Here is a 26,531-nt window from a genome sequence, read left to right on the forward strand (position 1 = left end):
CCAGGTTTAAAAGAGATTAGTAGAAATACTTTGGGAGTAAATAATGAAGAAGCCAAGGCAGCCAAGCTCTCCAGACTTATAGGAATTCCAGGATGACACTGATAATCTATCAAATCTCCCAAAGCCAGGGACAGGTTAAGCTCTCTTGGGCATCTTCCCCTAAATACAGCAATCCCTCCAGCTGTCCCCTCCAACAGGAGCTTTCCCCACCCAGCAGAGCAGCCTGGCAGAACTGAGGGGAGCTGTGTCTGCTCCCTGTGGAGAGCTGTCCACAGCCAGGAGTGCAAAGTTGTGAACAGAAGCCTGGGCTTGGATTGCTCCAAGTCATGTCAAATGAAAGCAGTAGCATTCCTCCTGAAATTGTCCTTCAAGCTTCCCTCTCACAAGAGCTATATTGCAGTTTCCTTGGCCACACTGTGATTCCCATGGTGAGCAGAATGAGAGACCCCATTTTTTCCCCTCACTTCTCTTGTATCACCCAATGATGTTTAACAATCTGAAACATATGTTCAGTTTCAATTTTGGATTTACTTTTCTAAATTTTTTTTAAAATTTTTTCTGTATTACCATTTGTTTCTCAATAATTTAGTCCATGCTCAGCTTCACTAAAATCCTTGACTGGAAATGATCCAATTGAGAAAGGATTACATGTCTATCACCAGTCCTGGAAGGAGTGGCATGGATGATTTTAAGCCCTGCAAAGCTTTAGATTTGAAATATGTACCTGCTTTTTTTCCACTCACCATATAAAATGTAAGTCCCAAGTGGTTTGAGAAGACTGAGGCCTTTCCCAGTATTTTCACCACAAAGACAGTCCAAAACAATATCTACTCCATCTGTTGAGATTCTAAAAAGCAAGGAAAAAACTTTTAGTTTCCAGTAAGATACACAGGGCTGGTCAGCCAGCACAATATAGGCTGATGGTTAACAAAATAGTAACATTTTCCAGGTACTTTAGAAAGGACTCTAAGGCTGAGACTTTGACTGTGTGAAACTTTACCCTCATCAAAAGACATTTCAGACTCATGCAGTGGCACAATGCAAGTTTTTTCAGGCTATCCAACCCACACCTCTTAGGCTTTAAAAAAGGGGGAAAACATCTTGTTCCACCTTTTTCAGTGGTTTCAGTAAAATTATATTATCAAAAGACAGGCAACAGATACAAAGTTCTTTTTTGACTAAATGCAAATGTCAGAGAATTTTCTTTTTTTTTTTTTGTCAATGACTATTATAGAGAAAAAGGATACTTTTCTTATTCACATCTTCTAACATTAATTTTTTGAATTCTTAAGGAAATTGATCTTCTTATCCTAGTTCTTTTCAGATGAAATGACTTATTATTTATAAGAGTCTTCTTCAGACATCAACTAAATGTCAGCAAAGAGTTAAATAAAACATAAAGAGAAGTCACCAAGAGCTAGAAATCCAGCAAAAGGGCTACAGTCAGGCCACAGTAAAGAAAACAGAAAGTACTTCTACTGTTTCAATAAACAGTTTGCATATTTATAACTTTCCAACAGCTCTGTCAATGCAATGTCAGTATGATGCTGAAGAAGAAAAAAAAAAGTTGAATATCCTGATTTAGGGGAGAGGCAAAGATTTATGGCTTGTAATGCACCTTTGTTTCCTTGCAAAACAAAGGTAGGACCAGACATGTATTGGTTACAAATGGCAGCAAAACCAAGCAACTTCACTCCCTGGTACTGCTGACACTTGTGGGGCAATAAATTGTTTCTATTCAGGCTACTGGATGAGCCTCCACTGTGAAGGAACAAAAATTTTACAATGAAACAGCTTTTGGTAGCTTCCCTGGTTAACCAATTCTTCATCCCCTACAGACACTTCCACATTTATAACACCTCTTATGGGGAGAGGTTTGTTTTTTCATTTGCTTGGAGTTTTTGGTGGTTGTTTTTGTTTTCTTCGAGTTTCTTTTGTTTTCTCCCTAATGAAAGCTTTTCCCTGGAATGCCCCAGTCACCTGCAATAAAGCAGGTTCCTACCTGTCCTTTCTCCATCACAGCTCCATCCCTTTCTGCTCACAGACTTTTGAGAAATGAACCCTTTAAGCAGAACACAGTGCACAGCTAATATCCATCAAACCAAACAACTCCACCATTCCTCTCGCTGCCTCTGCCAAAAGGCAATTTGTCAAAAGAGCATTCTCAGAATTACTGCTGCGTGTTTATTTAAAATCTTTCCAATGCAAAGTGAAAATGGAAGGATCTGAGCAACAAATCAGAGCACTGGAATGTTCTACAGGGTGCCACTTCTGTCTTGCAATCAGGACTATTCACTGAGCTGATATTAAGTATCTGTTCTAGGAAAGAAGCACAAAGTAGCTTGTTACACCCATGTTTTATCTCCTAACCACCCTGATTCCTCCTGCAGGACCAGCCTGCAGTGCTAACAGCCCAGACAGAAGTTCTGCTCCTGCACACCAGCAGTATCAACAGTTAGACGAACTGAAAAACAAAGTATTTGAAAGCACATCAACAGAAACACACATGATGACTTCAAAAGGCAACAGGATGATTTTAATCTGAATGCAAACAAACAAAATCTAAGGATCTGAAATTAAAGCAGACATCATGTGCTCTGATATCAATCCCTGGCAGGGGATAAAAACCCAGGCAGATGAAAGCACACCAGAGAACTCCAAAAGCTGGATACCTTAGAAATCCACTGAAAATATCTTATTTGGTGCGTTACAGTGAGCAAGTACATATGCAAATAAAGGCAAAGTACATCATTCTGTTAAGACCTTTAGTTTCTTTCACTTAATTTACTTTGCTCACAACAGATGTCCAAGTAGGAATATGGACTGAAAAAGCTTATGGTGCTTATCAAGAAATAGGGAGATGCTTGCTATCCTGTCCCTAGTGGACAGATGGAATAATTGTGAATAAACTGCAGCTCCCAACTCACAAATATAATTTCTTCCCATAAATATGATCAGCCTGGTGCCTTTCATAGTACTTTGCCAGATACTATACAGACCTTACTCAGGAAAATACAAGATTACCTTTTTACTTCTTGAACATAGTCTGCATTTCTGTCAAACAGGTGAGTTACCGAGTTTTTGATTGCTTCATGTTTGAAAGATGAAGCTGTTCCAAAAACAGTAACATTGGGAATGGTTGAACAGAGCTGAGCAACAGCTTGACCCTGCAAACACATTATTATGTTAGTTCACTGACATGGAAATTGGTTGACAGACTTAGCAGCTGCCAATTCACTCATGACACAGCAAAACCCAAGACCAAACATGTGCAAGCACTTCCCAAACTAGTTTATTTCCACTGAAACGCAGTTCAGCCACAGGAAAAAAGACACTTAAATCACAAGGATATTCTGAAGACAAAGCAGTCCTAATACACTAATAAATAAGCAGGAACCCAGTGGGGTCCATCAGATGCTATGTCAGCCTTTAGGTAGGACTTGGGACATAGAAGAATTTGTGCAATCAAGTATCTGTACTTTGAGTTTCCAGTTTTGGGTCCCAGAAGGCCTCAACTGAATTTTAACCTCTAATTTCATGAGGCTGATAGAAGGGAAGCACTACTTAACAGCTGAGCCATCTAGATTTTAAGAAAACATTCCAACAGGTCATCTTTCTACCACCCTAGGTTATGTTTTACCCTTAACACACTAACAAAGGAAAACAGACTTTTGGTAGCCCCACCCTACATCTTCTTGCAACCACATTGTCCCACTGGAGCCAGCACAGTTACAGGGATACACACAGAAGTTTAAAAAATGGCACTGTCATTCTAAAAAAAATTCAGATAGAATTCAGCAGACTTTTACTTATATTCACAGCTTAAAGCTTGTCATTTGTAAACTGAACTCATGACTAGTAAAATCACCCATGGATAAACACATTTCTGTTCACTCCAACCAGAACCTCTGACTGTTAGTTGTACCTCCCAGTAATTAGCACTTGGATTTTATTTAGAGCAGGATAATTAGCTAGCCCTGCATAGCCTGGGGGTCTTGGCATCCTCATGTATTCTGCTGAATGTAACTCCAAGCTGAGCATCCCCAGAGAGGGCAAGGTTGTTATTGATATATGGTGGCACCCAGGAATTTCAGGCTGGTTTCCTACTGGGTCTGTCAGTAAATGCTGCACAGCAAGGCACAGCTCGGGTGATCCTTTAGATAGGCAAACAGACTCAGAAAAGAGAGCAGAAGGGATCCATTCTCATTCCTGCTTTGCAGATGAGGGCTGGAACACCACAGCAGATTGAACAGCTTGTCCAACAGCTCAGGGAAACTCACAGCGGGACACAGGTAACAGTGCTTATTCCTAGCATGGTAAATCCAACTCCAAACTAAAAATGACTTCTTTTTAAAATCATCCACTGTTTTCCTGGGTTGGAATCCCTAAACTCTCAAAAATCATAGGAAAATCCATTCCTGAGGGGCCTCATCTCACAAGATGTAACGTTTTCAAGGAGCAGAAAATGTTTCACTCTTCTCATACTTCATTTCTCTCTTACTTAGCATCTCATTCTAAATGCCTCCCAGATTTTAGCCTCAAAAAATAATGTAATATAAAATTACAAGAAAAGAAAATTGGGGATTTTCTATCTGTTCTTTTCTCAGTAATTTTCACAACCAATCCTCTTTTCTGACTTTCTGTGTCTTGCAGAAACCCAACACCCACAGTGATTTAGATAAATCAGTATTTTATAATGCATGGTAGTTGAATGCAATTCTGACATTATTGATCTATTCCCTAATTAGTTTTCTGCATTTTCAATCTAACTTGGGAAGATGAGGGATAATGAATATATCCTGAACCAAAACCATTGAATGTCTAAAAGGTCAAATATTCAAGAAGAAAGCATGTTGATTTTTATCCTACAGAAGACGATTAACATTTAACAAACTGACAGTCAGATGAATAGGAGAAATGCACAAAAACATCAGGATGTGAATAGCCTATTTTCCTCCTGACTCAAACTCGTTAGCACACCTCTCCCTCCCCCCAGAGATAAGCTTATCTAAAATCCCAGATCAGCTGGGAATACTTTTCAGCTTTCTGTAGATATTTGAAGCCTAAAACTGACTCATATGACCAGTACTTTTATAATTGGATAAAATATTGTGAAGCAATTCTGCAAAACACTCTTCTACAGTTTTCTGAAAGCTGAATTTGAAGTTGACTCTTACTTCTGTGCAAAGTATTTTTAGTAGCTGTATCAAAAATGTAGGAATAAAGACTGATATTGGACTTTTCACGCTTCCCCCTCCAAAACAGGAGAACTGAACTCAACCTATGAACTCAACCATTTCCCTAATTTCTGTGGAATTCAACTAAGCTCCAAACCAGCACCGTGGCTATGCAAGTCACTCTTAAATCTCCTATCTAATCCCTCAAATCATGTAGCTGCCCCTGGATTAGTCACCAGTGGTTAGAAGGTTACACATTTCAGTGGCAGCTATGTGAGCCCCAGAGCTCAGAGTTCACACATGAAGCATCCACAAAGGGTTTTGCTGCTGCAAGGAGGAGCATCCTCCTCCCAGGGCAGGTGAGGTGTCCATGCTGGCTTCTGTGCCCCTGCATGCTCCCAGGATGGGCACACCAGCCTTGTCCTGCCGCTTGGATCCTAAAATCTGCTCGGTGATAAACAGGAACAGGAGGGCTTTCTGTCCCCTCCCTGCCCAGGCAAAACCACATCCACTCTGCTACCAGTGGCTTTGGAAGCAAGGAACCATCAGACATAGGGTATGAACTCTAAAACCTTCCAAGAGGAATGCTAAATTACACAAGCATGGGTTGAAAAATATTCTTCCCACATCTAATTTTTCATAAACCACGCCAATTTCTACATATAAGTACTGACCAGATTCTTGCTTTCGGAACCCGGGAAAACTAGTAAGTTCTAATGGCAAAAAATAATTATCACTTGGACATTTAATTTGAACTTTAATGGAATTTAGCAGTCGTTGGGAAAATAAAAAAAATCAGGTGATTTACTGAAGGGATAGACATGGTTACAAAATATTCCCTTAAAGTGGAATTAATCTCCTTTAAAATATTCATATATTTTACATACTACTTGTCACAGAATCAAAGAGTCATTATGTTTGGAATAGACCTCTAAGACCATCAAGTCCAGCCAGCAACTCAGCACCACCACCATTTTTATCACTAAATCATATCCTCAGGTGCCACATCCACACATTTTTTGAACACTTTCAGTGAGGCTGAACATCATGTGGTGAATCCTCAAAGAAATTAATAGCTTGGATTAAACATCTTAGATTAAAAAAATTAATAGCTTGTGGAATGAAGCATGTCTGCTAATGCTGGATATGTCTCTCCAGCTTCACAGTCTGCTTGATGGATTCCTTTTCAAGGTATCCTGCCAATTTTTAAAACCAATATGTTGAATCTAATCTGCACATCTGATTATTACAGAAATTAATATAAATTTATATCCTTACAGTAGTTTTAGATCCAGGAAAAAACCCTGAGATTTCTTCACATTCCATTGCTTTAAAACCCAACTCTAAGCCTGCAGGACTGGAAACTTCTCATACTGAGATAATCACGTAAAAGAATGGAAAAGTAGTTTTCTAGGAAGTAAAAATGAAAGAGACTGTTCTGTGCATTTAAACCATTTCCAAGAAAAAAACATTATTGGTATTTAAAAGTCAATATAGAAAGCACGAATAGAACAAAACTCACTAATCTAATTAATCTAATTAGCTCATTAACACAAAATTAATGCTGGATGAAATATAAATAAGGTGTACAAGTGAGTGGCTTTCCAAAAGTGTCTGACCTGATGCCACCAGCCTGACATGCCAGCTGCACACTGAATTACAGCAGGTGTGGGGCAGAATCCTTTGAAGAAAGCATCTCTTTTACTGTTATGTAAACTGAGGCCAGCCTGATAGCAGGAGAGAATAACCACGTAACCACATAAAACCATGTAAAAGATACCATCCTGCAATACTACATCTGTAAAGAATTACCATTTCTATGAGCTATTTCTGCAGCCCAAACGTGCTACAGCATTTTTAAAAATAGCATTAAGACTTAATCTTGCACAAGAAACTTGTCTGGAACGGAACGTGAGAAGAATCCAAATTCCAAAATGCTTTGATTCCTCATAGCCATACCTGAAGGTGGTGTGAAGTACTCAAACACAGCAAGAAAACTGCAAGGGGGATCATCTACTGATCTTGTGGCATCATGAAAACTCTTCTCTGGTGTTAGCTGAAGTCTGATACACAACATTTCATCTCCTGAAGGTCTCATTTTCCCAATTACAGCAAAGGAAATTGGAAACCAAACAGGGTGAACATTGCAGAGTGGACAAACTAAAAATGTGATTACTGGACAAGCATAAGGCAGCATCTGCTACACTCAGTGCACCACAAATGAGTTTTAGAGTGGAGGGAGGGGAAAAGTGACCCTGAGATAATGATCTCTCTCACCCTCAAAACATTTTCTGCTACAGCTAGCAGGGTGTGTTTTTCTTACCCCTTTGCAAAACTGTGCAGCTGAGCTGCATCAGAAACTCAGGGCTGAATGTCCATCTGGCACAAATCCTCTGCAGTTCAGTGGAGCTGTGACAGGGTACCCAAGTGAGACTCATCCAGGGGATCCAAACTCCACCAGGAAAGGCAGAACAGCCAGGGGAGAGCTGAGCACTGCCTGTGACCTGGCTCTGCAGGTGACTGGTGGACAGGACACGTCCTCTGGAGAGAGCAGGGCTGAGAGAGGCAAAAAGAGAGGCCTTCAAAGGCTGCAGCTTGCTTTGGTCAGGGAAATTGCTTTCTGTGCATGGCTGGCCAGGCTTTTGTGTTTGCTGAACAGATTATGCTCTGAGGCAGTGTCTGGAAACAGGCTCATCCAGGGCACCAGGACTCTCCAGGGCTGCCGAGGGAGCACATCCCTTGCTTCAGAAGTATTTCCCAGCAGCTCAGCCTCCACTGGCTTGACCAGCTTGGTACTTAGAGCAGCCTAGACGTGGTTACACAGTGTGTGAGCTGATTTATCCCCTTCCTTGGCTGCTGGGGATGGAACAAGAGGAAAGCACTTCATCAAACGCAGAGCAGCTATGAACAGCTCATGTGAAAATAGCAAGTGCAGCCCTGGTATCAGGTAAAGGTGTCAGCAAAGTGGGCTGGATTAATGCCATGGCACTAATCCATGCTGGCCAGGACCATCACAAGAGGAGAGTCAATTCTAATTACTCACATTCAAGGAGTTGTGACTCAAAGGCAGGAGTGCTGTTTCATGTGCTCCTCCCTGCTAAGTGCAGACAGACTAGTCTGCCCATAGAGTATTTAAAAGGATCAGAAATGCTGTGAGATCTATTTTAACAGGATCTGGCTTTCGTACCATCTTACTGCTGCTGTGCTCCCAGCCAGCTCAGAGCCCAGGAAACACATCCACATCTGCCTGGAGCACAACCTGCCTGGAGGATGGCCCAGGAAACAGACACCTAACCTTACAAAAACAGGGCTTGAGCAAACAAACCTGCTTTCAGCGTGAAAAATACAGGCCAAGGAGAGATTTCATGCTGAGCTTGTTGCAGCCATAAACACATACATATCCTACCAAAAAGATCTGAAAGAAGTGCCCCAAGAGGAAAGAGGAGCTAATTTCAATTAATGGACAACATCAGTAGAGGAACAAAGACACATTAATTGGCCATGAATAAAGTCTGGAAAGTTTTCTCACTGAGCAAGACAGAGTGGAGAGATCCTGAATGGATAAACATGTAGGTATTTTTTCAAGGAGAAATTGGATCATTCTCTTGAAAGGGTTCCTATATGCTGTCTGTGATAGCAGGTGACTGGATTTACTAAGAAATGCCAGCTCCTTTGTCAGATAAAATATCACCACATCAGTGATTCAGTTGGGAACACATCCTCAAATATTTGCAATGTATGCAGGGGAGACACAATAAAAAAGAGGGTTCCTGCCAAGCAGTAACAGATCCTGCCAGGATGGCCTAAATCTGTTGCCAAGTCAGATTTACCCTTCAAATTCAAACACAAGAACTGCATCTGTAACTCACTCTGCTTGCACTTCCTCTGCTGCTGAGCCTGAAAGGGAAGGTCAGACAACAGCTTCAGGAGGAGCAATCAATGCTCCTGGCATGGAAGGAAGCTTATTTTTAGCATCTGCAAGATCAAAATGCTAAAGAATTGGCTCATAATTCTGCCTTAAATCCAAGGGGTTAAGTGATGAGACTGGTGTTCACAAAAACTTGGTAAATAACCAAAGCTTCGTGCTCTAAATATTCAGAATAGGAAGTCCATGAAGAACAAACAATGCCCTGACCTCTCTGGGGAGTGGGTGGCAGGGAAGGTACTCACTTGGGATATGGAACATGATTCAAGTCTTGAACACAGAGACAGGTGTGTGAGGCTTTTTTCAACACAAGTTACCTTGGTACATTTGCTTTTTCTCTCCCTAATCTTCTGATGTCCCCTGGAACTACTGGAATAAATAAACTGACTTATCTGAAGCATCCTGTCAGACATTAAAGGGTTCTGCTCCCCACCACTCACACTCCAGCACAGATGGGAAGACAATTGCCATAGCTACCTCACTACCAAAAATATCTATCAACAAAAAGAAGGCCACATAAATAAACTGAGATAGTACACAAGAGTAAAGGTCCTAGAGAATTTTCCCTGACTTCATTTATTGAAAAAAACTGCAGGATCCTCCTAAAGGAGGCTGAGCAGCCAGAACAAAGAACCTCACAAACATTTGTGAAGCAACAAGTTCTTTTTCATAAACTGCCTGAAGCAACTAAAATAATGATCTTGCATAATGAGAAATGGACAATTAGAAACTTCTAGTCTCACAGGGAGCCTATTGTCTCATTAAAGTGTTCTGGAATTTCTCTGACATTTAGAAACTAACTGGACAGATTTCCCACTTGCTGAAAGTGGGGAAGGGCATTCTATCTATTAAAGCAACAGCACAAAAAATAGCTCTTCCTACAGCAGTTTCAGTGCCAGTTTTCTGTTCATTAACAAAGATCTTTGTGAGAATGATTTGTTCAATTGAAGCTGTCAGGTTTTTCAAACGATTAACAGACATAATATTAGAGTAACACAGACCCCTCTGAAGTCTTTATGTCTGCTTAGCAGAAGGAAAAAATCCATGAATCTCCAGCCTGATATTTTACCTGTAAAACCTACCAAGCAATGGGAGAACTCTCTCCAATTCTTGCTATGCTCTTCCCTTACAAGGAACAAGGGGCTGTGTGAAGCCCTCTGCCCTGGGACACTGATCAGCATACTGGCTTGCAGGGTGCCCAGCCCTGTCTCCTCTTACCTACAGACCCCCTGCATCCTACAGCCCTTCAGCACTTACTGGCTGCTCTCCCTGCATGTCTGCTCTTTCCCTTGGAAACTGCTTTATTTAACTACTTAGCAAGTGATGGATCTGATTTCTCCTTGTTCTCCTGGCAGCCAAGCAGGATCCATCCTTCCTTTAGCTTCTCCCAGAGAAGGTTGTGAGCAGCCACAGCAGTAGAGCAGCCAAAAGCTGCCCATTGAGCAGCTGGGATGACAGAGGAAGCCAGCAGCTCCTTCCAGGAACAGCCCAGCAGAGAGGCTGGGCACTAGAGCAGACTGTGAGAACTAACATTAGCAGAGCATCAATTAGCAGATTAGCAGAGCATCAGGAAGAGGACGAAGAAATAACAGAGGCAAGGTCAGAAAGAGAAAGAAACACAGCAATCTTGAAAAGGAGACTGAGTTAATTTTCTCTAGATGCACAGGTGCATTCAGGGATTGCTTTGGGGCTAGTTCTGGATATGCTCAGGGTCTGTACAGTGCCAGGTGGGCAAATGGCCTTGGAGCTACAGCTGACACTTTGATTCCTGTTGAATATTCCCCTGAATGTGTGGCCTCATGTTGCTCTAATAGGCCTGGATTCCACACGAAGAGATTTAACACTACAGAACAATAGTCAGCCATAGCACTCTGGGTTGCACTGTGCCAAAGCATAATACGATTATAAATTCCGTTCATTTACACGAGTATTCCAACAGGACCCTTTACTGCCAGTAGGATTATTGTTGGCTAAAAATACCTTGTACAGGGAACTCATGAATTTATTCCTTTGATTACAGCCTTCATTTATATGAGAACCTGAAAGAAGGTCTAAGGGCACAGAATTAAGAACGGTGTGTTTGGGGCTGCACACCAGACTTCAGCAGAAAACAGAATATTAATTTAGCATAAGGCATAACAAGAACACAGAAGAAGTACTCTGGTTTCAAAGGCTGGTATCTGCTAATGGTCTCAGCTCACAAAATCTATCCTATGAAAAAGGACTGCATAATTTCAAATGTAAACAAATTCCCCTGAGAATATCTTAATATTTTCCACAGAAGTTTAATATTTTCCAAAGGAGAGAGATTCTCCTAAAAGGTACTTGAAGGAACTGGTAACACAAAATGCCACCTATTTATTTCACTGTGTGGCCTGGTATTCCCACAAATTCATCCTTTGCCCATGCCACACTAATGCCTCCTCAGGAATGATCCAAACTATACCAAACAGCAGTCACCACTGGATAAAACTGAGCATTTGTACCTTTTCCTCAGGGTTCACATGAGAACGTATCACTGCTTTCAGTCCCTCTACAGCAAAAGGGAAAAAAGAAGTCTTTCCCAGTGAAAGCACCACACATATTCACACACATATGCAGGAGTGTTCCAAGAGGGACATGAACTAGAAGGAGGATTATGGTTACCTACAGATACCTTGTGCAGGGAGGTCATTAATTCCTTCCACTACACCCTTCTTTGGCATAGAAGTACAACAAATGTAAGTTCAGGAATGAAGCATTTGGGACAACATTTGATTCTTGATCTGCTGACAACCAATTAGGGCTTTTTTTGTGGGGTTTTCAGTAGAGTTTATTGTTACAACATTTTTATTTCACCAAGAGCTCCTGCCAACCATTCACATCAGCATTTTCATAGGAAAACAGATGCAGTTCCTCCCAGTGCAATCCCTCACACACAGGGATATCAAATCACACTGCAGGTTCTGGTTTATTTTGGGAATCAAGACACATCAGACTCCTTTAGTTACTCAGTGACAGGAAAGCAAGAACAGTTCCAACTTACCACTCCACCTCCTGCCGAGTGAACCAGCACAGACATGCCTTCTCTCAGGTTAGCAACCTCAAACAGCATCATGTAGGCAGTTACAAAGTTCATGGGAAACGCAGCAGCTTCGGAAAAACTCATGTCATCTGGGATCTTGTAGACAAATTCCACTGGGGTGCACACTACTTCAGCCCAGGCATTGTAGTTTACAAAAGCCATGACTCTGTCTCCAATCTGCAAGCAAGGAAGAAAACAACGTTGAGGATCTGCCATTGAGACTGTGGAGAGCAACCTGTAAGAGCTGCAAGTCTCCTGTTCAAGGTGTGGATCCCTGGCTGACTGTAAGGAATATGGTGTTCCACATGCCTTTGGAAAATAGCAGTAAAGCTGCTCAGCTTTGGGCTTTTACCATTTTAAAAGCAACAAAAATAACCAAAAGAAGTTAAAGCCAGAAGTTAAAAGTTTTTTCTTTTTCTTGTCACATTCTTCCCTGATAGAGCAGTCTTCTCTTATCACTAATACAGATCATCTTTTGCTAGGAGAGCTCCCAAACTACAAATGTAAACAATGAAAACAGCATTCTCACTAATAACCAGGAATTTTGCTTGAAGAGAAAGAAATGAGGTTATAATTATATTGATGAGAGGCATGGAATAAAGAAAATTATACCTAGGATAATTTTCACTTTGCTTTCTCAGTCCACACACTAATTCAGAGCTACTTTTCCTCTCTGTGGATGGAGAAGGGGAGGTGGAGCACATGAAAGGGTTCCAAAAGCTCTCACTCAGAAGATAGAACCATCTGTATCCACTCTCCATTTTTATGATCTTATTAACTGATTCTACAAAGACATATCCATGATTGTAATCTCCACAGGCATGTGTGAGAGCAGAATTCAATTCTGTAGCTTCAAATAAGACACCTTAAACATCAAAAATATACCTCTGGATTTTAACACACTGTTAAGTCTACAAAAGTGAATTTGACAGGATTTAAAGGAGCAATGAAATATTAACTTTCAATGCAACATTTCTCTAGTCAGTTTCTTCTGAAAATATATGGTAGTGAAAGAGTAATTCACTATGGAGAAATAAAGGCTTTCTGTAAATATTAGATATAGTTGGCTGCTCCTAGGACCCTTTTGGAGGTCAAGGCACATCAAACTCAAATGTTTGTATAAGCTGCCTTCGTTGCAGCTTCAAGTTTTTAAATCAGAGATACTGACTCTTCTCAGATGGCCTAGAGTAACAACAGGGCACAACCAGACTTGGAAAGCACTTTTGCCTTAAAGCAGAAATTGGGCTGCTGGGGCTATGAGGGAGAGCCACACTGAGCAAATGTCTGGCCTGGGTAGATAAATTAAAACCTTCACAGGCACAACTCTGAAAAACTCTCAGTAATTTCTTGTCATCAGCAACCCCATGGCACCTTTTATTACCTTGCCTTAGACTCTTTGCCCTTCTAGAATAAACCAACAAAAACAACACCCCTAACCATTAAAGGAGCTCTTCAATGGAGCCACAGTGTAAGACAGGAATAGTATCAAACTCCAAGCCTTCCTGTTTTAACTGAAACTAACAGCAGCTGTCCCTCGAAAATAACTCTGCTTATCTGCCTGGTACTCTCTTACCTTCTACTAATGGCCTCTAATGCTTTAGAAACACTCCAGGTATGGAGTAAAGCACAACAATTTTGCCTTCAGGCAAATGCTTACAGCACAAGCACATTTTGGTCTCCTGAGTGCCTGTCATCACTTTGGCTTTGGGATATTGCAGGTTTGCTCAAAGCTAAGGTGCTGCTGACAGCTCTGAAGGGTTTGTCTCTTTTAGACTGAGAATGCTGAAACAGAGCTGTCATTCCAATTTCACTGAAATGCCTCCCCCTTTTGAAAAACATTCAAATTAACAATGCCTCACTGGTAAGCACTCTGTGGTTCCCTTTTGCTCTTAGAGAAGCATCTAAAATAGAAAGTCTGCTAGGATTAATTAGTGCAGATGTTAATATGCCCTATATCCTTGCCATAAATCAGAAATCATTACCAAAAAGAATGCAGAGAAGTCCCTCTTGGTGATTCCCAAGGGACTTCTTGGTAAGAATAGGCACCACTTTTGTCCACAGACACTATTCAGAGCCTAGTCAGATCAGACCTCACTTCCTGAGAATCATCCCAAAACTGGAGAGAGATCAGGCCTGATACAGCTGTGCTCATCAGAAATCAGCTTTTTATTTCAATGGGAGCAGGAACAGGCATTACACCTATTTTAAGAGGGCTTGAACTGGAAGGGGTGTACACAGGGAAAGAAGGTCAGAAGATACAGGGTGCAATCTTTGCCGCTGCTGTGGACAGAAGTAACAACATACGTCAAGGAGACACCAAGCATCTGGTGTGCTCATGTTCTGGGCAAGAATTCCATAAAGAAACCAGCAGAACGTTCTCCCCTCATCCTCATGGCCCATTCTCCTGCTGATGGACTCATATCCATGCACACTCTGAGTGTGGACCCTTTTCTAGATCACTCAAACACCGCCATGGCTATGCAGATTATATGCAAAAAATAAAATACTATGGCTTGTTTCAATTACAGGGAGCACACCAGTGCACAAATGTGCTCCAGTCAGAACAAAGACATCACTTTAAAAAGAGACACAGTATATTCAGTCAGGTGCAGTGTCATTCAAACAAGCACCATATGCTGTAGCCTCACGATGCCCTTTAAAAATAGCAAGAACTTTAAAAATGAGAGAGCTGATCTAGAGCAGAGACTTTCTCTAGTCCTTTCAGAGAATATCCTCCGATGTGGAGCACTGCTATGAAGTACAGACACTAGAGCAGAACTACTGGAGCAGCAAAGGTTTCCAAACTGCAAGATTATCATTCAGTTGCTGTTTGTAACAGAATATATTGAAAGATTATGACTTGTTTCAAGGCAGAGATGGGGCAGGAAGGGAACTGAGAGAAATCCCCTAAGAAGATTTCATCACTGAAATCCTAGCTGAAACAAAACTGGCCATTATCTTCACTCAACTGACAAATTTTAGCTTTTTGAGAAGAGAAAAATGTTATCTTTAAATAAAAAAAAAATATTTATTTATATCTTCTTAAGATCCAGATATAATAAGAATTCAGAAAATTAGATTACTTTTTGACATGACTGACTCTGCAAATAACTAAGATGGGATTGATATACATTAACTCAGGATTTATTTCCAAAATTTTCAACCTACTTAGGCAATAAAATGCAAGTTTGCAGTGAATATAGACATTTAATATCAATAATGGAATAGGAGGCAGGACAAAATGCTGTTTATGTGCAATAACAGATACCAAAGAGTCCATAACCACTTATGAAAGCTTTATTATATATATGAACTATTATTTATTACATTCTGTTAGGTGAAATAGATGCTTTTCCTGAGCAATCAGACTAAGCTCTACATCCAGAATCAGGGTCCCAGTTTCATCTGCACCTCATGAATGCACACAGTTATGAGAAGCAAAGCTTACTGTAAACAGGGCTCTCGTTAACTCGAGATCAAAAGCTGGAACTAGAATCAGCAGCACCTGGGCTTTGAGGAAAAGAGCAGTGATGACAGCAAACATGGCCAAAAAAAGAAACTTAACAAGTTAACTTAATTTCTTTCATTTTATTAAAGGACGTCAGTCATGCTTTCCAGCTCCTATTTAGCCATCAGGATGTGCATGTGGCACAAGTGACTTTTCGGCAAGCACTTGAAGGAGATGACAGTGGTGGATTCAGAAACTAACTCAAGAGGTCATTCTCATGCTTGGGAAGCAGCACGGAAAAATTGACCTTTTAAATCTCAACAGGGTGGTGAAGGCTGCTGTCACTGGCAGAGCAGAAGGAATTAGGAAGTGGTGATTATTTACATGAGATGTATAACTCACACTTTGAAAATAAAAAAATGTTACCTCAAATCCTTTCACGCTGTCTCCAAGAGCTTCTACAATTCCAGAACATTCAAACCCAGGAACAAGTGGCGTCTTAGGAGGGTTGTCGATATTTCCCTGGCGCACCATCAAATCAATAAAGTTCAGACCACTGTAAAACACAGGAAAAAATAAAATCAAGACTATTACCACAGATGAAAACAGAGGAGGGAAACTTGACCCAAGTGATGGGACAGCCAGAAAACTCCAGGGCAGCGCTTAAAAGCTAGGCTCTGCAGGGTAAAAGGGACCCAGCAGACGCTCCCACTCTTGGGATGCTCTGCCTTGGGCAGAGGTGCACATGCCAGGCAACCACAGCTGCCAGCAGCCCTGAGCTTACCAGGCTGCTTAGCAGTCACACAGGCCATTGAAAAATTCAGTAACATTATAATTTCTACAAATGCATTACTAGATGGCAAGTAAACCCAGATCAATTTAGGAAGAAAGCACCAAGCCTCACACATTATAGATATTTTGGGCTCTGAGCTACATGGTCTAACTGTCCTAACCTTTGATGTGACTCCAGGAATGCATCTTGTGTTTGTCTCAGGCAGGAGTCCAAACTTTGACATGAACTTATTGAGTACCAGATAGGCTCTTGTTTTAAAACTGTTCCTTCCTGGATCACGTTTGTACATTTTTACAAAGGTTATTTAGGTCTCTGAAGTCCTCAGGTTTGCTGCTCAGAAAAAAATACAGGTCTTTCCCCATAGTGTCAGCTTTGCAACAATGCTAAAGCACCTTTGCATTGTCTTTTGTACACTATCCAGTTTTATTAAGGAAAATTTTGTGGTTTTCTAGGCAGCCACAAAAGAAAAAAAGGCACCACTTATCTACTTTATACATATATTGATTAATGGCCTTAATGCCATAGTTAAAACTTTAAAACTCCTAACTAGCTAAAATACACTTCAGCATTAATCCATTGCTCCAAACCACAGCCTGGTTTCCCCTGTTTTTATGGTTAGCCAAACACACAGCCAGTCCTACCCACACATGTGATACCAGCAACTGCTTGGATACATCACATTACTGATGTGCACAGGATTTATTAGATAGAGCCTTAGTCAGATTCTAATCAAGACACAGACAGACTGAACAGACCCAACAAATTAGAAGACAGAGTAGACACACAGCCCTAGCATGGAGACAACACAGCATTCATGGGATGTAGGTCACTGGGGAGGGGGAAGGAGATCCCACCAAATATAAGCATTCATAATTGTGCAGAGTGTTTAAGAGCAACCTGAACCCACAACTTTCACCATGCTCATACATATTATAAATATTTTAATATCAACCAAACAGAAGGTTAGGAGGGGTTTTCTCACAGTTAAGTTGGAAAGTTTGAAAATATTTTGGAAAGGTCACTTCTTATCCAGTGGCTAAGACCACCTCCTACATTGCCACTGTAACGCCACAATGAAAGAGAAACTCCAAATAGCAAAATGCTCCAAGGAAGTCAGTGTTTGGGGGAGAGGTACAAACAAACAGACAAAAAACCCCAAAACACACCACAAACCCAGAAACCCTACAGCCCTGATGGTGGCTACCACTGTCTGTGTACATTAACTTCAGAAACAGCCTTTTGAATACATCTTTCCACACTGCGAGTATTTTACAAGAAGTTAACTTTTCCCTACATTCCTGCAAGAAAAGGCAGCTGGAGGCAGGAGTGAGATGCAGGAACCTGGGCAGAACACACACTGTGATGCCATAGCAAGCAGGCAAGGAGGAGACAGGTGGATATGCAAAGGTCATAGCTCTTTGCTAATGACACATGACAAATAGATTCTTTCTTATGAAATAACTTGTCAAACAGCTTTTGAAAAGGTACATGTTCAGTTCTGCATCTAATGACATAATATTGGCAGCTCTGTTCTGTCCTAGTTCCATTTCTTTTTCATCTGTTTTATCCCCAATGAAGGGCAGCAAAATTATATTGAGAGTTCATCTCTATTACATTGAACTTAAAAGACTTCACACTAGAACAGGTGTGATAAGGAAAGAAAAAACACTACACAAGATACAGAATACTCAAGTCACATGTTCTTATAATTTTAGTAACTAGTTGAAACATGGACCCTTTCTAAAAGTTTCTAGGCACTTTACAGAGAGTTTCTTCTTCATTCACTTAATCTTTCATCTCATATATTCCTACATGTTGTCACATCCCTGGTACTCGCATACATGTATTTATTCCTATTCTTTTCCACGTTCAAGGAAGGACAGAAGTTTTCTTTTACCTGAGAAATTTGAACACCAGTAAATCTGAAAGCATGATTATGTCGTATTGGTCAACTGAGCCATACTTATTTTTTAAAATTAGAATAACCTGGAGGGCCTAAAGATGGATGGCTAGTCTTGTAACTACATCCCAAACACACAGGTCTTTCACTGCGATTCAAACAACAGCAGACTCAGGAAATGTATGGCTGTGCAGAACATCACAAGAAAACATGTCTCATGAAGAGTGGTGATTTTAGAGACTAAGCATGATTTATTTCTTGTACCAGTGCAAACCAGCAGAGCCTATTTTGGTGTGCAGCCAGAAAAAGTGACTCCTGAACTTTAGGTAAGGAAAGGTTTAAACTATCAGGTCTCATGCTTTTTATCCAGAACCACCAATACTATATGAACAAAACTGCCTTTAGGAGCAACACTGATTCTCTGTCTGATACTCTGTTATACTTGGGATTTCTTTTATCTGCTCCAGTTTTTTTTTAACGCGCTGTTATGTCACAGTCACAGAGTCAAAAGGGTCACTTCTGCCTCATTCCTCATGACGCACATGTACAGCAGCACAAGGAAGAAATAATTATAAGAGAGAAAAGAGCAATAGAGGGAGGTAATTAGAGGACACCATTGCTTATTCACCCAACCTATCTGAAGTACGGCTTCCGTTCATTCTAGCTACTTGTCTCATCTTTTAAACTGTATGTACCCCAACGTTCTGCTGCCTGCAAATTACAATAAAAACAAATACAGGAATTTCAACTGCTTCATCATTATCAATCAAAAATTATTTCAGAAAATATGCAGAAGCTGTGAGTCAGCTTGGACATCGATGGCTGTTCCATTTCTTAGTCACTGAATGAGGCTAACACATGACTCATCTCAGCTGACACATTTTCAATTGGATCACTGATATTCCAGACCTTCAAAAGAATTATTCATCTGGCTGAGTGCTAATAGCAACATATCCTCCATTTCCTCCATTTCTAGTACCATACTATGAAGTGTATACATACAACTTAATGGGTCTAGACATATAATTCAGCTGGTTTTATCCCCAGGGAATTCAGAGACCACACAGAACTTGCACTTCTGCTGCTGTATGCTATTTATCAAGCATGTGCACATCCTTCTTAAAATAAAGATTATTTTTCTCCATCAATTTGTCGAGGAAAATAACAATTTCTAGTGACATTCAACTACAAAACTGATTCAATTGAAAACATGATTTGTAAGAGGTATTGATGACTGGAGCAACCCATCTTGGGTGTGTTCAGCACTGCCTGCATCAACATGTGCTTGCTGCCCTGGGCAAAGCCAACACGTCTCTCACTTGGTCTCCCAAGTCCATCAGCATCCCAATTGATCTTCTGCATTTACAGGCTCAGGTCAAATAGATCAGCAAATTGATTCTGCCTTGCCTGGAAGCACACTTTGGTGACCTGGTCACATGTCAGCCCCATGGCCATTTCCAGTCAGGAATGACAAGCAGATGCTATCCAGCCTGCAGGCTCCTCTGGCATGAAGGGAAGCTCCCAAAACACACGGGGCATTGTGCAAGCTGGCAGTTAACTGTGGAGCAGCTGAGAGGCTCTGCTGATGTCAAACAGCACGCGTGCAACTCACACAGCTCCACGGATCCTGCAGCCCTGGAGAGCAGCTGCAGCTGGAGCTGCACAGTTCTGTTTTGCAGCCAAGTGTTCTTGTGCAGGTAGCTTGCTGTTTGTGATACATACACAGCTACTGCTTTGATGAAAGTGGAATTCATACAGGTACTGGAAAATGATGTAAACCCCTGACACACTCAGGTGAACATGTCCATGTGCTAATAACATTTTTCGTTTTGCATGTTAACTTTTGTTAACCCCATGGCTGAAAAAAAATCACTCAGGAAACAAGACAGACTGTTCTCAAATGAAAATACAGCCCTGCTTGATAGCAAAATGAGCTGCCCAACAGCTACTATGCCGCCTTTAGTTCTATTCACTTAACACAGAATTTCTTGCATTTCCCATTGTGACTAGTAGAGAGAAAAAAACCCCAAAAACAATACCAAACCTGAAGACAAAAAATCCCAGCCCATTATTTATTAGTCCTCATTCAGATTGATGGATATTACTATTTTTCATTGGCAACACCTTGGTGGGGGGAATACTCACATGGGTCACAAACTTTACGAGCCCCATTAAGAACAGGATGAAGAGCACAGCATCTGAACAGGTCAAGACACTCAGCTACAGTAACCTACCAGGATACTCCAAGATCTGAAGCAGATCCACAGATACATGATTCAAAACAAGCTCACTGCCCCATACCAGTAACATTTTTAACACAAGTTACATCTGAAGTAAACAACTTGGCCTTCACCTTGGAATTTATCTTCCAGAAGCACCATGTTTTCACATAGCAGAAAAGGACAACAGAAGATAAATCCCTGCCTAGGCAAAATTAATTCAGTCTTTGGTAAACATCAAGTTGTGTAGTAAGATCCTAATGTGGCTTCTGCCACTCAAAAAAAAATTAGTCCTATTTTCATGAAGGAAAATGTGCACTAAGAACCAGCAATCTAGGAAGAACAGTCTGCTCCGATTGTCTGGGAATACAAAAACAAAAAAAAAAAAAAAAAAAAGAAAGACATCTAGGAAAGCTCTCGTTTCAGGATGCCACCAGACCGTAGCCACTTGTCACCTGGACACAGGGACTAACACCGAGAAGTTATCCCGAGCTCTGGCCACGCTGCCACAGCAGCTTCGATGCAAAAGGATGCTGACTTAAGTAAGTGATTCGCAGGAGACAAACAGCCAGCGTCAGAAGGGAGACAGGTGCTGAGCAACACGCACAACCTGGCATCCACATTTCTCAGAGAAACTCAAACCCCGAACGCAGTTGGCCAGGTTTTCCTCCCCACTTCTCCCAGCCGGTACCGTGAAAAACCACGGACAATTTCCTTGCCTTCGCATCCGCTGCCGAGCGCACCCGCACCCCGCCGGCCGGCCGGAGCGGGGCTGCCCGGAGCTCAGCGCTGCCCGCGGCAAGGCAAGGCAAGGCAAGGCAAGGCAAGGCAAGGCAAGGCAAGGCAAGGCAAAGCAAGGCAAGGCAAGGCAAGGCAAGGCAAAGCAAGGCAAGGCAAGGCAAGGCAAGGCCAGGCAAGGGACGGGGTGGCTGCCGGCAGCGGGGCTGCCCCGCGGGGAAGCTACAGGTGAGGGAAGTTGGGAAGAGCCGGGCTGTGCGCTGCCCGGCACGCTCCGAGCGCAGGGATGCGCGGCTGCTAGCGCACGCCGGACCCGCACCCCGCCCGGCCCGCGGGGAAGGGAGAGGGCGAGGGGCGATACTGGACCAGGCTTTGACGCGGATCTTCAGCTCGCCCTCCTGCGGCTCCGGCATGGCTTTCTTGGACACGCGGAGCTTGTTGAGCCCCCCGAAGGCGGACAGCACCACGGCTCGCATCTCCTTGGCGTCCCCGGAGCGCAGGCTGCCGCCCGCGCCGCCCTCGGCCGCCTCCCTGCCGCCCTCCTTCTCGATCATCTGCTCCGTCTCCTCGGCTCGCTGCGCTCCCTCCTTGGCCATGGCGGGGCTGCGGCGGCTCCCGCGGTGCCGCCGTGCGAGGCCGGTGCCGCCGTGTGGAATGGCCGCGGACCGCCGGGGCCCGCCCGCCGCACTGCACCGGCTGCGCAGCGCCCTCCGCCCCGCGCCGCCCCCGCGGCGCCCCGGACCGCCGGCCCCGGCACGGAACCGCACCGGCAGGCCGGCTGGAAGCACCTCTGACATCATACAGTCCCACCTGTGACCATCCCCACCGTGTCACCCAGAGCACGGCACCGAGTGCTGTGTCCAGTCTTAAACACCTCTAGGGATGAGACCCCACTACCTCCCGGTCAGTCCATTCCAATGTCTGAAGACCTTTCTGTGAAGAAATTCTTCTTAATGTCCAATCTCAACTTCCCCTGGTGCAGCATAGTAAGTCCTGTCACTTTTTACCTGGGAGAAGAGCTTAATGCCCACCCGGTTCCACCCTCCTTTCAGGTGGCTGTAGAGAGCAATAAGGTCACACCTGAGTCTCTGCTTCTCCAGGTTGACCAGCCCCACTGTCACCTTAGGCCAGCGCAGAGCCCAAAGCCCCCTGAGCTGAGGGTGAGGCCAGGCTGTCTGGCTAGACCAGCCACCCTCTGTGCCCCAGAGCTCATGGCATGGTGGATTAAATCCCTACTCGAAGTGTCCAAGTCTTGATCCTCACTGGGGAGCCCAGTGTGCAAAGTGACACCCTCTCTGTTCCTTGTCCCGAAGCTCTTCTCAGGGCCAGCTCAGTGAGCACTCTTAGCATCAGGAGAACCATGCAGGTAGGCAGTTGCCTCATGACAGACACACACCTTTCCAGCAGAAACACAAGCTGGAGAGTCTGCTCTAGAGCGCTTTTAAGCCTGTATGCAACAGATCTTTACCTGGTGATCAGGGCCAGACTTTGCTGGTTCCTGTAGGGAGCCAAATCCTTTCATACAAGCACAGGGTGCTGCAAGGCACCCACCTGCCAGAGCTTCCTGGGACTGGCCTGGTTTGTGTCCCCAAGGAGGTTCAGGCATAAGCCACTTAGCTGTGTGCTCATGAGGGTCAGTGCCTGCAGCCTCACCTGGGGCAGCAGAGCATGGATTTTGGGGGATCGCTGGTTGTGGTCCCACGGATGTTGATGGAGTGTCTGTTGAGTTCAGTATTAGATCCCTCTATCAATTTGTTGATGGCCCTGCAGCTTGAGTAAATCAGCTTCTTACATGCCTGAAACGATGTGTGTATTTATGGAGTTCCAAAATTCATTGCAGCATGCTGTATGTATGGAGAGCAGTCCTGCAGACCTCCCTGTGGTTGCAGTTCTTCCATCAAGCCCCTCCCTGCAGCAACTGAGCTCTTAAGAAGTTTCAGGACCTCTCTGACATCTGCTGGGGATCATGACCACCCTCTCTTCAGGCTGTGAAGTTGTAATGATCTGATTCATCAATATTCCTTAATTTCACTATAGGCACTTATTTCATTTTGGGTCATATATTCAGTGTTCAAGTATTTAAAGGAAGCAATAAATGGAAATATCTTAGCTATAACAAGTAATGGGGTAAAACATTTTCTTTAACAGTAACAAAGTGAGATAGTGCAGGAATGGAGAGAGCTTTCATATTTCTTTGCAATTAGTATGTAACACTTTAGGGTTTTTCTTCTCTCTAGTCTATAAAAACTTTGCAGACAAAGTATTTTTTAAAGGCCATTTCTGAGAATTTGTTATCTAAGCCTGCCATAAATTAAGCAGTAAATAAATACATGTTAGGGGCAAAGGGGTAGTAGCCTCAGGGAAGCTTCACTAGCTTCATTACCTCAAGAAGTTCAAACAGATTTTATCAAAAGTGAAGTCTGCTGCCTCAAACACCACTTAAGTTGTCCATAAGACATGTTTTGACAAAGACTCAGAACCAGCTCATTAACACCATCAAGAATTTTATGTATGACATATTACAGTGACGCCATCCACTTCATTCCAAGTATCACTGTGTGGACAGATCTAACTGTTTTGAAGATCAAGAACCCTTTTACCTCCCTTGCTCCCCGGGTAATACCATGAGTATCCCCTCCCTGTTCCCTACACTTGGCTAATGCAGTGCTGTAATGAGGAATACAAGGTTCTGTCACTTTAGATCTGGCCATTTGAATGCATGACCAGTCGGGCAGCAGCTGAATAAAGAATAACATGCACTTGTCTCCAAATGATTCACTCAGCTGGCATCTTGTTACAGTTCTAACTTGAATGAATGGTGAAGTGCAGAGTGACTGGGGAAAGTAAAGCAGATAACATATGGCAACTAAGTGACATCCAGAATGATGAAGAGACTTCAGGACAGCTCAGTCGCATCACTCCAGCAGTCTGAAACAGCCAAAGAAGTGAATCTGGGCCTTCAGACTGCATTTGTTTTGCAATGATTTGAGAGTCTTCTGATTAAGCCTCCCCACATTGATTTAAAGCTATCTCTATTCCCCCTTGGTCCTGAACCAAAAGTAATTTATCCTAAATACCTTAACCATGTACTGTTTGCAAGTCGAATGTTGAAGGATGGCCATTTTGTAGAAACATGATGTATGGTAGAACCAGTAATTGCACAGGTCACTTGTGGCAACCAAAGTAACGTGTAGCAGATATTTTTGCATAATCATGACTCCATTATTTTATTAATTCCTGAGCACTTCTTTGAGAATATTAGACACAGATGCAGTACAGAAGCTTACACTGAGATGTAAAAGCAGGATTTATTCTGACAGTTGACTGTAAATTTAACCACTGTAGAAATAGGCTGTGGGATGGCCATTCATATCACTCAAGGCTTCACTAAAAGCATTCCAGTGGTGGCTTTCCACTGACTTCAGCAGCCAGTGGATTGGATCTGTAAGAGTGAAAACACAGAAGTTGATTTGATGAGTACAGACAAGCAGTGACAACATTAATGAACATGCTATGAGAACCTGAGCAAAAGGGAATGAAAAGTTCTTTCATCACCATCTGTACCTGCTGGTCAAGCTGGGGATATCTCTTCTTTGAAATAGGGATTTTTAAAATGCTATGCAGAAAAGGGAAATGGAACAGTGTGCTTGTGGATAAATGCTGGCTGTCACAGTGAACATTTCCTCCTGGTTCAGATCTTTTATTTTCAGAACATAATCATTTTTTCAGCAAAAGAACTTATATATGACTACATCAGATACCGTTTTGAGGGCTCAGACCTGAATTTCATGGAGGGGAGCAGCCATTCAGGATAAATCTGACTGTAGTATGGCATGTTTCTGGAGGAAGTTAGTGGAAGAATTTGAAGTTGTTACTACAAATACAGACAAGGTTGATCAAAAACTAAAGGAGATGAGTTAAATGCAAGGTTTGATGCTGTGTGGAGATGAAACCAAACCAAACTAAACCAAACCAAACAACCCTTGGACCACAGGGCAAAAGAACTAATCCCCATTAGATACTCATTATGTACTTTATACCACTTGTTTTTGGAAGAACAATGAGGTTTGTGTTCAAGAAACCCTTGATGTCATTGTAGCAGTTTCCCTTCTTAACAGGAACAAGGAGACCCTGAATAAGAGCTAATCACTTTGCTCAAAGGAAGTAACACATGAATGGCAAAACCAGACCCTCAGTTAGAATGCATTTTTTAATCTCAGTAATTTTCTCTGGGATATAAATCATATTTTGTCTTTAGAATAAAGTATTAAAAACATTTTTGTTAGGTTAAACTAGTTTTTTTTCTACTAGCTATAAATTAAATTAGAAAATCATATTGATGTGTGTTCTGGTTGCTTTAATGCATAATCAAGGCAGTACTTAATACACTGAGTTCCAAAACATTGTTTTCTTTACAGTCTATTGTTACAAAATTCTGTCTAGCACAGAAAACAAATCCTCAGGATTCTTGTAACATTTCAATCTTATTTAACATCTTCCCTGAAGAGCTTTGTGTGCTATAAAACATCCATATTGCTTGACAGCAGATGCATTCTATGTATTATGTTTTCAAAATATGTTCAGAACACCTATTTCAGCTGTTGTTATGCCCTATAGTCCACAACATCTCTTATAAATATGAAAATTGCTTTAGTGTCTTTTCCCACCTGCAGCCATGTGTATAATGTATTAACAAAGATATTTCCAAAGGAATCTTTCTAAGAGTACAAGATGCTAGATTTATTTATTTGGGCTTTTTAAAAACAAAAGAGATTTCTATTTCCGAAAGTTCATTCACGTTAAGATAATTGTATTATTTTATTTTATCTTAGCCAGGGGCTTTCTCTTGCTGGTGAAGCTATGTATGAATCATAGCAATGAAGCAAGTCTCTGATCATAAGCACTAAAAAGAACTGTACAGTTCCCTTCAGCAGATGCAGTTTAGAGCTCCTCAGCATCATCAACAGTAATGAAAATGTGTTGCATTTTAAACCAAAGAGGAAAAGAAATGAAAGCGCTCCGAGAGGACTTGGCAAAGCCAATATATGCCAATACGACTTATCCTGTTGGCTGCTCAGTTACTGTAGCCCTTTGCTACTTTACCATTTGTCTTGTACAGAGCTTGTGCTCAGATAATTCAGTGATGGGTACAACAGAAACTAAATAAATCATAGCTGATCATGAAATAATACAATTTCAAAAAATTTAAATGGATTGTGAAGTGTTTACATCATGGTGACGACAGCTGTCACATACAGACCAAAATA

At 42.1% G+C, this 26,531-nt stretch overlaps 1 protein-coding gene across 1 annotated transcript in view; it reads right to left on the bottom strand.

Annotated features, from left to right (window-relative positions):
• VAT1L (vesicle amine transport 1 like) overlaps positions 1–21,967 on the bottom strand; it is a 54,397-nt gene extending 32,430 nt beyond the window's left edge. Inside the window, exons 1-5 of the mRNA XM_085071990.1 lie at positions 21,631–21,967; positions 16,041–16,170; positions 12,128–12,343; positions 3,025–3,167; positions 744–847 (exon numbers count right to left, since the gene is read on the bottom strand). Of these exons, the coding sequence (XP_084928116.1) occupies positions 744–847; positions 3,025–3,167; positions 12,128–12,343; positions 16,041–16,170; positions 21,631–21,860 (823 nt within the window). The 5' untranslated portion in view covers positions 21,861–21,967. The remainder of the gene's footprint in view (positions 1–743; positions 848–3,024; positions 3,168–12,127; positions 12,344–16,040; positions 16,171–21,630) is intronic.
• Positions 21,968–26,531: the final 4,564 nt, after the last annotated feature.

Source organism: Lichenostomus cassidix, chromosome 11 (assembly GCF_008360975.1).
Source record: "Lichenostomus cassidix isolate B80296 chromosome 11, HeHo_3.0, whole genome shotgun sequence".
Lineage (NCBI taxonomy): Eukaryota > Metazoa > Chordata > Aves > Passeriformes > Meliphagidae > Lichenostomus > Lichenostomus cassidix.